Source organism: Manis pentadactyla, chromosome 1 (assembly GCF_030020395.1).
Source record: "Manis pentadactyla isolate mManPen7 chromosome 1, mManPen7.hap1, whole genome shotgun sequence".
Taxonomy (NCBI): domain Eukaryota; kingdom Metazoa; phylum Chordata; class Mammalia; order Pholidota; family Manidae; genus Manis; species Manis pentadactyla.
In genome coordinates, this window is record NC_080019.1 from 62,758,591 (window position 1) to 62,771,597 (window position 13,007).

General features: G+C 50.8%; 1 protein-coding gene across 1 annotated transcript in view; it reads right to left on the bottom strand.

Annotated features, from left to right (window-relative positions):
- Nucleotides 1–13,007, bottom strand: part of SLCO2A1 (solute carrier organic anion transporter family member 2A1) — an 81,535-nt gene that overhangs the window by 12,727 nt on the left and 55,801 nt on the right. Inside the window, exons 4-9 of the mRNA XM_036882838.2 lie at nt 9,260–9,487; nt 8,346–8,444; nt 6,124–6,260; nt 4,278–4,353; nt 3,608–3,772; nt 2,403–2,592 (exon numbers count right to left, since the gene is read on the bottom strand). Of these exons, the coding sequence (XP_036738733.2) occupies nt 2,403–2,592; nt 3,608–3,772; nt 4,278–4,353; nt 6,124–6,260; nt 8,346–8,444; nt 9,260–9,487 (895 nt within the window). The remainder of the gene's footprint in view (nt 1–2,402; nt 2,593–3,607; nt 3,773–4,277; nt 4,354–6,123; nt 6,261–8,345; nt 8,445–9,259; nt 9,488–13,007) is intronic.

Consider the following 13,007-nt stretch of genomic DNA (forward strand, 5'->3'; position numbering starts at 1 on the left):
ATGGCTCCTGTCTCCGGGTCTCTGTAGACATGGCCCAGGTGGCTTCATTCCCCTGAGTCTCAATCAAGGGGATTTCACCGGCTGCGCTCCCTGTTCCCACCATCCCCCATATCTCGTATTCACCATCTTCTCTGGGGAGGGCTGGCATAGGGCTCACAGTGTGCCCAAGGGCTTCCAAACTCTATGGTCGGTTATGCTCTGCTCATGGATAAGAACACTGAAGATTAGACAAGTTAAGTAACTTCCCTAATGCGTGAAGGGCAGGGCCAGAAATAGAACCCAGTCTGACGACAAAGCCCTGTGCCAACCTCCCAGTGAAAGCCACCAGAAGGCCCGGAGCCTTCCTGGCTTCTCAGTTCACAGCCAGCCTGAGGGAGACCAGTACAAACCAGGGCTGGCCCCATCCCGGGCAACCCTCCCCTCCCTCGTACCCATCTCTCCTTCCCTCACCAAGGACAGAAGAGGTTAAAGAGAAAGAAGAGAAAACAGCAGGCTGCAGGCACAGCACCTCCATGCTGCAACCTCACCAGGCAAAATCTACAGGGGGCACCCAGAAAACATTAAATGCTCCTTGCTCAGCACCTCCCCTCCCAGGCCTCTGAAGCTCTTCCTGAATGTGAAGCTACACTTGAAACTTAGGACCTTAGTGCTTTAGGCAAACCGACAGGTATACTTTACTGCCCTCTTCCTCACCTGCCCTAATTTTTCAAGTCTGCCATCACTTCCATTGTTCTTTCCCAGATTTTTTCGAATCTCCTTCTCTCATCTTTCACTAGTAACTCAGTGAGACTGTAATTCTAGCCGGCACAGAGCTGATACTAAACGTAGCTTATTTCCTGGCTCCTGAGGCTCACAGCCTCTCAGATTCATCCTGAAACCAAACTAATTTGTTTTCGGTGCTTCTTTAAAAACAGAATCCTAACCTCGATTGTTGGCAGCCCACTAGGACCCTCTGATTTCTTTTCATAATTGAGCACACTAATTTAGACCTGATATTCTAAGTTGCCACATAAAAGATTAGATTAAAAAGTGAATAGGAGAGCCAGAGACGGGTAAGATTCCTCAAGGGAGGAACAACCTAAGACAGGCACAGTCGCAGGCGGGCCATCAGGTGAGAAATTGGGGATCAACAGAGGTGAGGCTTAGAACCTCACCCCCCCTGTTTTGAGAGAAATCTTCTGCATCCGTGGATGTTTTATTGCCCTTGTCTAGCTTGGATTAACACATAGTCTACAGGCACACACCTGATCATCTACATTAGCCCTCTTACAGCACTAAACTATGTTTTCTACCTTTATCTTGCATCTACCTACCACTTCAGCATTTTATTTAAAAAATAATAATATTAATAATAAAGGGAGAAATGTGGGATTCACATATAAATCAAGTATAAAAATCAAACGAATATTCATATTTGACCTGATTGTTTATAGTTCATAATGAGTGATCAAAACCAAAAGTTTCTGTGATGACTGCCCTTGTACTGTTCACCATGTAAGAACTTATTCACTATGTAAGAATTTGTTCACCATGTAAGAACTTGTTCCTTATGCTTCAGAAGATTGGAGACTGACGAGAACTAGGCTGGGAGTGGATTAATGATTGTGCATTGAGCATTGACTCCCCTATACAGAATTTTATTGTTGTTAACAACCATTTGATCAATAAATATGAGAGATGCCCTCTAAAAAAAAAAAAAAAGAATGACAAAATAAAAGTCACCGTTTTACTAATATCCTGTTAATAACTGACTCAAGGAAGAATTATCTCAATGGATGTTAAAACCACGAAGGAAAGATTTTCTGGGAACGAGATATGCAGGGATCTGGGGATGCCAACTTCAAGAAATGATCAAAAGTGACATCACCAATAATGGGACAGACTGACCTCATGTGCATGCTGGCGTCATGGCTCTGAGAGCACTCAGTGGCATCTCGGTAGTGTCCCTGTCCAAAAAGTCAGACTGGAATCTAATCAACACAATCAGACAGATCTAAATAGAGGGGCTTTCTGAGGGCAACTGGCCTGGATGCTTCGAACATACCAGTGTCATGAAAAACAGAAGCAAAAACAAAACAAAAGGCAGAACTGTTTTTGCCAAGGAGACTAAGGAGACATGACAACCGACTGTATCTCAGGACACTTGGTTAATGCCTGGCTGAAAACTACCTGTCATGAACACTGTCACAGTTAGCATGACAATGAGAGAAGTTTGAATCATGGAATGTGTATTGGATAGTAATGCTGATTATTACTATGTAATCATTTTACATTTAATATAGTGATATTATATTTTTTTAAAAAGTGAATAGGAGGAAAGAGAATTGAGGCAGCAGAAAGGAAGACTTATGGCAGCCAGTCCAGGCTCAGCAAGGGGTTTCCTCACCCATTGTTCCCATTACCTGGGGGGGTAGATCTCTGCTATGGCTGGGGTGGAACAGCCCATGAAGAAGAGAGGGGCACAGAGGATCATGGAGATGGTGATGATGGTGGCAGCCACACGGGGAATGGTTTGCAGAGAGAAAACAAACCGCTTCATGAGGATTCCACCAAACAGCATCCCCAAGGCTGCAGCGGGGAGGTTCACGGCACCTGTAGATAAAGAGAAGCGGGTCTGGGTACACAGGACTGGGAGCGTGTGAGGGCCACACATGCAGAGCTGGCCACAGAGGAGGGGAGTGTCTTCCTGAAGGAACATTTGATGTGTTCAGTTGCAATTGCAAAAGTAATAGCTGACCAGGGCTTCTCCAGTGAATAAAGATAGAAGTAGGGTTCTTGCAGCTAAGGGAGATGGGTTGAATGTGCACTTATTAGGCGCCTTTCATTACCTGGCCCCTTGTTGCATTCTCAGTATGACCACATGGGGTTAGTAAGGTACTGGCGGCGGCCCCTGCTTGATAGGCTACTTGGAGGCTGAAGGCTAGAGGGCTGAGGTCACAGCCGAGGGCCACAAAGGAGGCCAGGGGTTGTGTCCTGACCACATCCATATGGTCAAGCTCACCTATAGACTGGGTGATTCAAGGGGAATAATTCAATGGGAATTTGTGGGACCACATCAGTGTTTCTTGACCTCAATGGCAAAAAACACCCATACTGGGTCCCACTCAGAGATTCTGCTTTCCTTGATCAAGGGTGGGCCTGGGTATCTGTATTTTTAAAAATCTCCAGGGGAGTCTAAGGTGCAGCTGGGGTTGAGAATCGCTGGACAGCACACTCCTTACTCTAGCAACTGTATTCAAGTCCTTGGCGAAGAACAGAACACGCGGGAGGCATTTTGCCTAACCCTGATCTGATCCTCTCCTTCCTGTCTTGCCCCTGATGATGTCAGGACCTCTGGGAGGCTATTGAGCACCCAGCCCCTCTGTCAGAGAGGAAGGCAGCCCCAGCTTCCACCCACTCCTGCCTGGAATGATAGGGAACCCAGAAATCTGCCAAGAACATTCTAGATTGCCAACCAGGAAAAATGTCCTTAAAATTCTTTCTCCTGGCCTCCTCTGGCTCCTGTCTGCCTCCGGTCTGGCCTCGCCCGGCCCTGGATGGCGGCAGGAGGGCCCAGCCCTTCCCACAGGCAGAGCAGCCCAGCTCCTGCGGCTCCCTCAGGACTCACCAATGAGGAAGTTGGCGTAGGCTGCGGAGGCGCCATACTGCTTCTCCAGGAACTTGTTGAGGAAGGTGGAGAGGCCAGCAATGACGGAGGAGAAGGTGCACTGGGCCAGCACCACCAGCATGAACAGCGGGTTCATCAGCAGCCTTAGGAAGATGCGGGGAAAGCCTGCAAACAGATGCCGTCAGGGGCCAGGCCTGCACACCCACCACCACTAGTATCTCTTGACTGGCCGGTGCCCTTCCTCCTCCTCCAGGCAGCTCTCCTCTCTTCCCCAGGGCAGAACTGAGGCACCAAGCTGTTCAGTGGCCAGTCCAGGGCACACAGCTGCTTGGACTTGCGCTTAATGTGCTCACAGGCTAAGTAAAATGAGGATGTGCCTCTAGAAGAAATCAGGTGTAGGGTGCATAGAAATAGAACTAACACTCTCCTCACATGACAGGAGGGGAGAGAAGAACATGGGGCCCAGACCATGGGGCGGGGGTGACTCTGTTGAACCTGGATCTCCTGCAACTCTAAAGAAGCAGAGCCCCTCCTGAGAGATGGGCCAGTCATAGCCCACCCGCTCTTATTTCCCCTTATCGCACACAATGCATGTGGGCTGGGGAACACCTGACCCCCGCTTTCCCAAACCAGCCAGCCCACCCAGGGCTTTGCCCGGCCATTCATTTACATTTAATGAAGTCCACCAGGGAGCCTCCTGGCTTGATCTCCATCTTCCTCGCGCTGTCCACTCTGGCAACAGACCTCTGAAGGCAGCGAAGGGGATGGTGTTAGCGGCCCGGGCTCCCTGCAGCCACTCTGCCCCAGGCCCCGGCCCTTCTGGCCCGGGTGGCCATAAACCACCCCAGGTGTGTGTGGGAGGGCTTCCAGAGAACGTCTGCTTGACTCAAACGCCAGCTGCCTGCCAGAACGCCTCCGCACTAGTGCCTCCCAAGATAGCTGGGGATGCTATTCGTACCTAACTTTCCCATGACTGATGCCAAAAGGCGTCTGACTGACAATCTCACCCCTTGTCTGTCTGTCATGGCTGCACTACTTCCTGTCCTCCAGTTCCAGGGGCTACTGGCTTCTGGGGCACTCTAGTTAGAATGACCTTTGCTTCTAGCTCTTTCTTCCTATCTCCTTTGTGGAGTCCCTGCTTCCCTCTGGGCCCGACGCTGAGTCCCGCTCAAGGTCCTGTCCTGGCCCTTTGCCTGAGCTTTCTGTGTGCACCACCTCAGTGAACTTGCCTAACTGCTCTGGACTCGTCAGCTGTGGTTCTGAACCTCCACACAGATGCAAGGCCCCTGAGATCGGATGCCACTGGGATGCTTGAGAGGAACTCGTCCCCAGGGACGGGAGCTCCCATTCGTTGAGCACCCACTCTATGTTGGGCACTGTGCCTCGCATTCCACGTGCATTGTCCCATTCCTCATACCCTTCCTCTGAGATATGTCCTCTATTTTCAGTATTTCAAAGGAGAAGAAGCTCAGAAACAAGTAAACCTGCCTGAGATCACTCAGCCAGTTTGTAAGTAGCAGAGCCTGACCCCAAAACCACATGATGTGCTGTCAACCTCGGAAATTCTTCTGAGACAAGGCGAGGCCCTCCTCCCGGCCCCTTCTCACATGGCCGGGCCTTGACCTCACACACTCATTGCTGAGCGTTGAACTCTGTCCCTAGCCCCAAACCTTGTGCAGACTTCAATCCCCCTTCTCCTCCAATCCAGCTGAGAGCCGGGGCCTTCTTGGTACACCTCCTCCAAGACAGTCTGGCCTGCCCTCCCCTTAGCTGCCCGCAGCCACTGCCTTAGTGCTCAGCTGCGTCCCCATCTTCACTCACGTCTCCTCAGACCTCCAGCCTTCATTCCTTCCTGATGCCCCAACCTCAGCCTGGTGATGGTGCTGCCACCCGAGTGGCTGCCCAGGCACTGCAGAGCCCAGAACTTCGTGGGATCAGAGCATGTTTTAGACCCTTCAGCCTAAATCAAAGCTCCCACCCAAACTTCCCTTCCCTGTTCTTTTTATTCTCATCCTTCCCCCATTTCTTTCCCCAACAGATATGACAGGCAGATGCATGGAAGGTCAGTCTGCAAAAGATATGCCCCCTTCTCAGACTGCCCTTACAATCTTCAGTGCTAGGAATCCCCTTCTTACTCAGCCCTGCAGGCTCAGACACGACGGGCCCCGTGCAATGCACAAGTCAACTGTGCCAGGTCACGTATTCAGCTTTTATTGTCTCTTAACTCTTTATCCCAACTTAAAAGAGCTCAGTGTTTCCCAAACTACATTCCCTGGAGCCCTCCTGATCCTGAGATGTTAACACAGTAAGAGGATGCTGATAAGATACCGCTGTTTGAGGAAAAACCAGCATTCTCATCTCACAAAGCCTCTGAGAAGTCCTGCACCAAGAAACTTATTTAGATTTCACCCAGGATTTATTTTACCTGCTACAACTCCTCAATTCAGCTTATTTTCTATCCCTACCCTCCTTTCTTAAACTCCTACAGGTAGAGTCATGGGCTCTCAGAACCTTACCTCCTCTCCTCTGGGCATTGTTCGAGGAAAGAAAAAAAAGGGTAAAGAGGTGAGAACCAAGAAAGCCGAGGAAATGAGCAGGCCCAGCCACCAGGCTCCAATCCATCGGGGGTCTCTGGGGCTCAAGTTAATCGCAGCTGAAAAGAGAGCAAATGGCAGAAGTGTTTGTTGGGTGCATGCATGATCTCACTTTACTGGAAGGAGAGCCTCTGCTTGGGGGACTGTCTTCTCATGGTGCAGAGGTAAGCCACGGGCTAGAATCAGGCCATGTTGACCTTCCCAGACAGAGGTGGCCACTGTGCATGAAGCCGGGGGTCAGAGAACCCTCAGACTGAAGAGATTAGAACCTTCGCCTCACCTTATTTTATTCCCAACCCTTGGCAGGAATGATGATGAAAAGAGGCTGGCTCTCTCAAGGCTTACCACAGGTCAGACAACAGACCACATGTTAACATCTATTATGTCACTGCTTCTGAGCAAGTCTTTGATGTAGGCGCTGCATCTATCCACCTCCAACCATCAGGAAACTAAGGACCAGACAGGCTAACCTTGTGCTTGTCCAAAGCTGAGGCTAGTAAGTGCCATTTCATTGGTCAATTTCAATTTCTTCCTGGTGTCCAAACCTGCATTCTTAGCCACTGAATGTTACTGCTTCCCAACTTTATTGGTCCCTAAGAAGAGAGGCTCCTTAACCTTTAGGAGCCCAAGGAAACAACCATCCACAGAGTGGGCTGCCTGGTCTCTGAAGGACATGCCTCCTCCCAGGAAGTCCCCCCTCTGTACCTGAGAGTGTGACCCTGCGTCTCTTGGTACAGGAATGATATGGGCCACAGAGGGAGGGGGAAGGCAGTGGGATGGCCCTCAGCCAACAATGACAGGCATCCCTGGGACCGTCCCTGCTGGACCGGGAACTCAGTTGCTAGTCTCTCTGGGCAACCAGGAGCCAGGAACCACTTAGGAAGTGCCAGTGAAAGGGCAGAGATGTTGACTCTGACACAAGGCTCCCCTGGCTTTCCCCTTCCATTTGAAGTACAGGGAGATGACACCGTGTGGATGACATCAAGGTCTCCTGGGCCTTCGGACAGGAATCTGTGGACTCTGGCAGCGTCATTGGGCTTAATGTCACAGGAGACAGGCTCTGATCTGTGTGCCGGGCACCTGAGGGCCTGGCTCAGGTCTGCTTTCTAGCTACATCTTCTGGCTGGCGGGAACTTTGCGTACCAGCCACACAGCCCAAACGTTCCACCTCTCAGCTTTGTCCAGGTGGTTCCCCCTGCCTGGGAAGGTCTTCCCTCCCATCACTACCTGCAGAATTCCCACCTATCAATGGGGCTTGATCCAGATGTCGCCTCCCCTGGGAAGCCCTCCCTGATCACCTCTTGCAGGAGCATTCTCTCCTGCCTTGGAACTTCCAAAGCACTTTGCTGTCCCTCTGCTATAGCGCTGGCCCCCTGTGCTTATGAAGGCAAGAAGCACTTGCAGGATTCATCCTGGGGCTAGAGGACTTAATGGTAAACTTAGTACTTGTGCCCTTGTCTATAATGGAAGAATAAGAGTTTATACCTATTAATCTCATGCAATATATCAAGCATAGTCTACTTTTTATAACTTTATTTTACTATCATTAACCCCAGATGAGAAAACCAAGGTGCAGAAAGATGAAGATACTTGCCCCAGATCACCCAGCCAGTAAGAGGGGAACCAGAATTAGACACAGAGTCCACTGCCAGTGCCCACATAGTTAAACAAGACGTTATGCCCTCTGGATGTGGGTCATAACCCATGTGTATATTTTATGTAGTGCTTTTTTCCTCAAAAGAGCTCTTACTACTCTTTTTTTTTAAAAAAAAAATCAAAACCACCCTAGAATCAAAGAAGCACAGAACTATTTTTAATACTGCCACCGTGATGGGCAGCTCTGATGCCGACACCTGAGGACCTCCCCTAGGTCCCAAGGTTTCCTGATGAAAAATTCTTGAGGACAGAAAGTGTTTTCCTCAGCAGCAAGTGTCCCCTGGCATCCAGCACAGATCCTGGCGAGACGAGGCACACGCTGTGTGCCCCTGGCTGGCTGAGGTGCTGCAGGAGTGAATGAGTGAGTGCCAGAGGTGGCAGCAAACATTTGGTAGTTGATGCTTCATTCTCTGCCCTGATTGGCTGGGGGCTGGGGATAGCTGCTTCCTAGAACCAGGGATGGGCAGGGCGTCCTTGCGCACACTCACCTGTGTCCACCCTGCCGTAGTCCACGAAAATCTGCAGCATGACAGAGCCCAGCAGGTACCCGAAAGCCGGTCCAAACACAGAGATGGCAAATAAGATGGCTGGAGAGGGCAGCAGTGAAAAGAGGGTGAGGGGAGATTGGGAGGGTGTGGCAGCCCCAGGCTCTTTCCCTCGCTGAGGGATTCCTGAGATGTCACCCCCTCTGTCTCCTGATCCTGACTGACAAGTCCACTCTTACAGTATTTCCCACAGACAAGATCCCGAGATGTGCAGAATCACAGTTGTTTCTCCTCTAGCCAGCTGCCAAAGAGATCTGCTTGCCAGGCAGGAAACAGCCTCCTGGTACTTAAAGGTGCTGGCCCAGGGCTGTACTAGCAGGTGATGCTCCCTGCAGGTATGACGCTGGCAGCCCTGGCAGGAGCTTGGGGGAGCACAGAACCAGTGGGTGTGGTCTGTCTGGTCTGGGGCTTGTTCTAAGGTAAAGATTAGGACAGTCGGACAGACATCTGCTATCTGCTTTGCACGTGCTACTTTGAGGCCAGCCTGTCCCTAAGGGGCAGCTTGGAGAAGACATGTGCGCCCTGGCCTGTGCCCGGAGTACTGCTAGTTAGGGAGCTCCCCGTGTCTGGCACAGGGCTAAGGGGTTACATACGTTACCTCATGTAACCCCACAGCCACCCAGTGCACAGATACTATTAGCCTGGGGCCCTAGGGCTCAGCCACTTGCCCAGGATCACACAGCTGATGGGTAACAGAGCTGGCATTCAAACCAGCTCTGTCTGATCCCCATACCTCTGCACTCATTTGCTGTGTTGCAGAGCATGGAGGGTTAGACCTGAGTTCAGCCCCTCAGGGCCTGAGCGAGTGCCACATCGGGACCCGACCCCTCCCTACAGCCTCTTCAAGACTGACTCACAGATGTAGAGGGGTGAGTTGTTGGGCTCCGAGAAGTCGTCCACATAGGAGATCCCAAATGGCTGAATGGGCACTGTCCCAACGCCTGCCAGCAGCTGGGCGACCACCATGAGACCCCACATGCTGCTGGTCTCCTTCTGGAGGTCCTGGGTGGTGCCATGGCACTTGCTGTGGGACAGGTCCTGTCCATGCTTCTGACAGAGCTCGGCTTGGAAGCGGCTACTGTTCCCTGCAATGAGAGTGCATGCCAGTCACTGCAGCAACTGGCCTCCAAGCCTCGCTTCCTTCCAGGCCTTCAGGGAATGACTCTAGAAACAAGGTGAGAGAAAGGTGAGAGTGTGGGCTTCCTGCTCTGGGAGCTGCCCTTCTCCGGGGGAGAGGGCTCCTCTTCTCATGGGCATCCATTCTTCCTCCTCTCTGAGCACAGGCACAGAACTGAGTGTGGAGGCGTCAGTCCCTTCATTGCTGGAGGAAAGTGTCACCCAGCTGCAAAAGGGGGATCCAGGACCAAACCCCAGGCTTGTTGGCCTCCAGCGCCCTTACGTGCAGCCTTTCAGCAGGATGTTTAGAGGATATCCTCAGTCGTTCAGCAGGATGGACATCATTTTGTCCCACAGAAGACAGCGTTGCCATGGCCTGGGACATGTCCCTCCTGGGTCACAACTCCCAAAACCCTCACTCCTGGGTGAGCCTGGCATTGCTTCACACTGGAGAGCTTACTGCTAAAGGCATTTAATGTCCTTACCAAACCTCGGCTGCTCCCAAGAATCATAGAACTTGGGAAGCTGGAAGGGCCTCTGAGAACCTCTAGTTCAGCTCCTTGTATTACAGATGAGGAGCTGAGGTTGCACCTGGAGACCTTCTGTGAGTGTCCATGAGACCCCAGGTGTGGCCTGTGGGCACCATGCTGCCTGTGGCCTTGGGGACCTGGCCCAGCTGGACTGCCACTTCCATGTGCTGCTGTTAATTTGGCCCACACTAAACCATCAGTATTGTCAGTGATTCAGGGCCCGAGGGCTCTTGAGGGCTTCTTCCCAGGAGAGCCCTTCTTTTCCTGCCTTGGCCAGGCCAATGGAAGCCACTGGCATCCCTGATCTTCCTTTGTGGTCTTGTTCCTTTACCATGAGTGGGATTCAGTTTAATTCTCATTTGTGATGCTTCCAGAGAGACCACAGCCCTAAGTTGGGTGGGTCTTGAAGTCCCAGAGGGCTGTGGACTAGCTCTGTCCCTTACACTGGACTCTGTCAAGTGCTGGCGAGCTCAGGGCTGCCCTGGACGGCGGGCTGGGGGGGCGTCCGCACATGTCTCGTCCAGCCTGGCCCCAGCATTGCCTGGCCTCTGCACTGCTGTTTGTATAGGACCTGTTTGAAAACCGGCCTAGGGGGCTCCCCATTGATCAGGGAGATCTGTGCCAGGCCTGTCCCAAGCAAAGGGGCCAAGATATCTGTCTGGTCAAGGTCATCCAGACCTGACACTAGTTTTGTGCAAGGAAGAGAGCACCCAGGCAGGCGGCCAACCTCCGGACTTTGGTGAGTGTCTCCCTGTGCCTTCTTCCTCCCAGCCTACATCCATTGTCCCACTTGCCAGCACAGAATTCGAAAAGGTAAAACCTCATGGTGAAATAGGAGGCAGCCCTTAGTGATTGGGGTGGGGGGTATAGTCTTATCAACATGGAATGACAGCTGTAGCATCTCATAGGTTCAAAAAATAGCTCTAAGTTTGGAGAAGAGTATGATCTCTAATCTATAAAACTTATGTGGACTGACTGAATATGGAGAAAGCAACTGTGGAAGACTGCGGCTCTCTCTGGGTGACAGGACTTCGTGTGTGTGTTTGCCTCAGTGTATTTTCTAATTTTTCTAGAATGAACACAGCACTTTTGAAATAAAGCCACACTAAAAGCTTTTTAGTTAAATTATTTTCCATAAATAAATATAGCCAAAATGTAACCATGTCTCTCCCATTTCTGTGTCTTTGTTCTATAACCATTGCCCTTCCTTTTGGCCTAGGCCCTCAGTCTGCAGAGGCACGCTTTAGGTTAGGGCTGTGCTTCTTTGTGCCGCTCCACCCACCTCCTCTCCCCTGGGGGTGTTGAGCTTTTCTTTGTCTTACAGGCTTCACTGTGGAGACACCAGTTCCAGTGCCAGAATTTTTAAACTTCCATTTATTGCACAGGCAGACACTGTGACATGCCCTGTCTCCCCATCACGAGGTTAGTGGCCTATCTCAGCAGCTGGTTGGGAGCAGAGTTGGCACTCAAACCTGCATGTGTCTGACTCAAAGTCTGTACTGAGGTTAAGTCTGATATGGTGGCTTTGAAAAGACACAACACATATTGTGCAGGGACTGGGGAGCCAGGCCCGGGAAGATCCATCTATCCCCAGGCACGTTCAAACATGAGCCCTCTGACTTCTGCAGGCAGCTGGTTCCTTCCCAGGAAAGGTGTCCTGGAAAGGGGATGGTTCCTTGGGGTTTTGTTGAAAACTGAGACAACGAGATGAACACACAGTATAGGGAGTCAAGAATCAGTTTTAGTGAAACAGAAAGACAATACACAGCATGATTTCATTTACCTACTAAGATAGTCAAGCACATAGAAGCAGAGACTAGAATGGTGGTTGCCAGGGGCTGGGAGGTGGGGGTAATGGGGAAGTGGTGGTCAAAGGGTATAAAGTTTTAGGTATGCAAGATAAATAAGTTCTGGGGGTCCACTCTTCAGCATAGTGCCCATGGCCAAGCATACTGCATTGCATATTTAAGTTTTGCTAAGAGGTAGATCTTCTGTTAATTGTTCTTAAATAACAGACACACATACACCATAATAAACGGGGGGCAGAAAGAAACTTCGGGAGGTGATGGATATGTCTATGGCCTTCATGTTGGTGATGGTCATGAGTATATACTTATCCCCAAACTCACTGAATTTATGCATTAAATAGGCATGGCTTTTTTACATGTCAATCATACCTCAATAAAGTGGTTTAAAAAGAAAGAAGAAATTGGTTTTAGTCCCAGGTAGCTGTGTGAACTTGAGCAAGTTTCTATATCTTTCTGAGACTCAGTTTCCTCTGAGGTAGAGACCGTAAGGTGACTGGATAAGTAGATTCTGTGTGGGTCCCTAAACAATTATAAGGCTATGTTTCCAGAAGAGGGTGCAGGCATGCAAAGTTGGACCCTACCAGTCAGACTGACAGGTCTGATGGCTGTGCCTGCCCCCTTGAAAGAAGGCTGATGTGGCTTAGTTACTGCCGTAAGGGTCTGAGTCTCAGGATAATCACTTTATTCTGGAAGCACAGGACTGCAAAATGTTCCTGCCGAGAAAGGCAACACAGGGGCTGTGTAGTCTACACCCCACCCCACTAAGGAATCCTTCCACCAACATTGTGACCCATGTCCAGCACCCAGAAACAGGGGTGTGGTACTGGCAGACTCATGTGAATCCCCATGGGGAGATGCAGGTGGTGTGGGCAGGCAAGGTCAACAGATATCGGAAGGGCTGCACTGGGAGCCCAGGACCTGCGTTCTAGTCTAGTCTAGGTTCCCTGTATTAGTGACCTTAACTTTGAAAGACCTCAGAGGATTCAGAGGGAGGGGCCAAGCACAGCAGAGGGTGGGAGCCTGTTGAAGGGCCTGGTGGGCTGGGTGTCAGGCTCACTGCTCACTCCCTGCCCTCAGTGCAGGAGCCACACAGGACACCCTGGGTGGATGAGTGTTTACACGCTGTGGGCTCTGCAAGCCTTTAGAAAAAG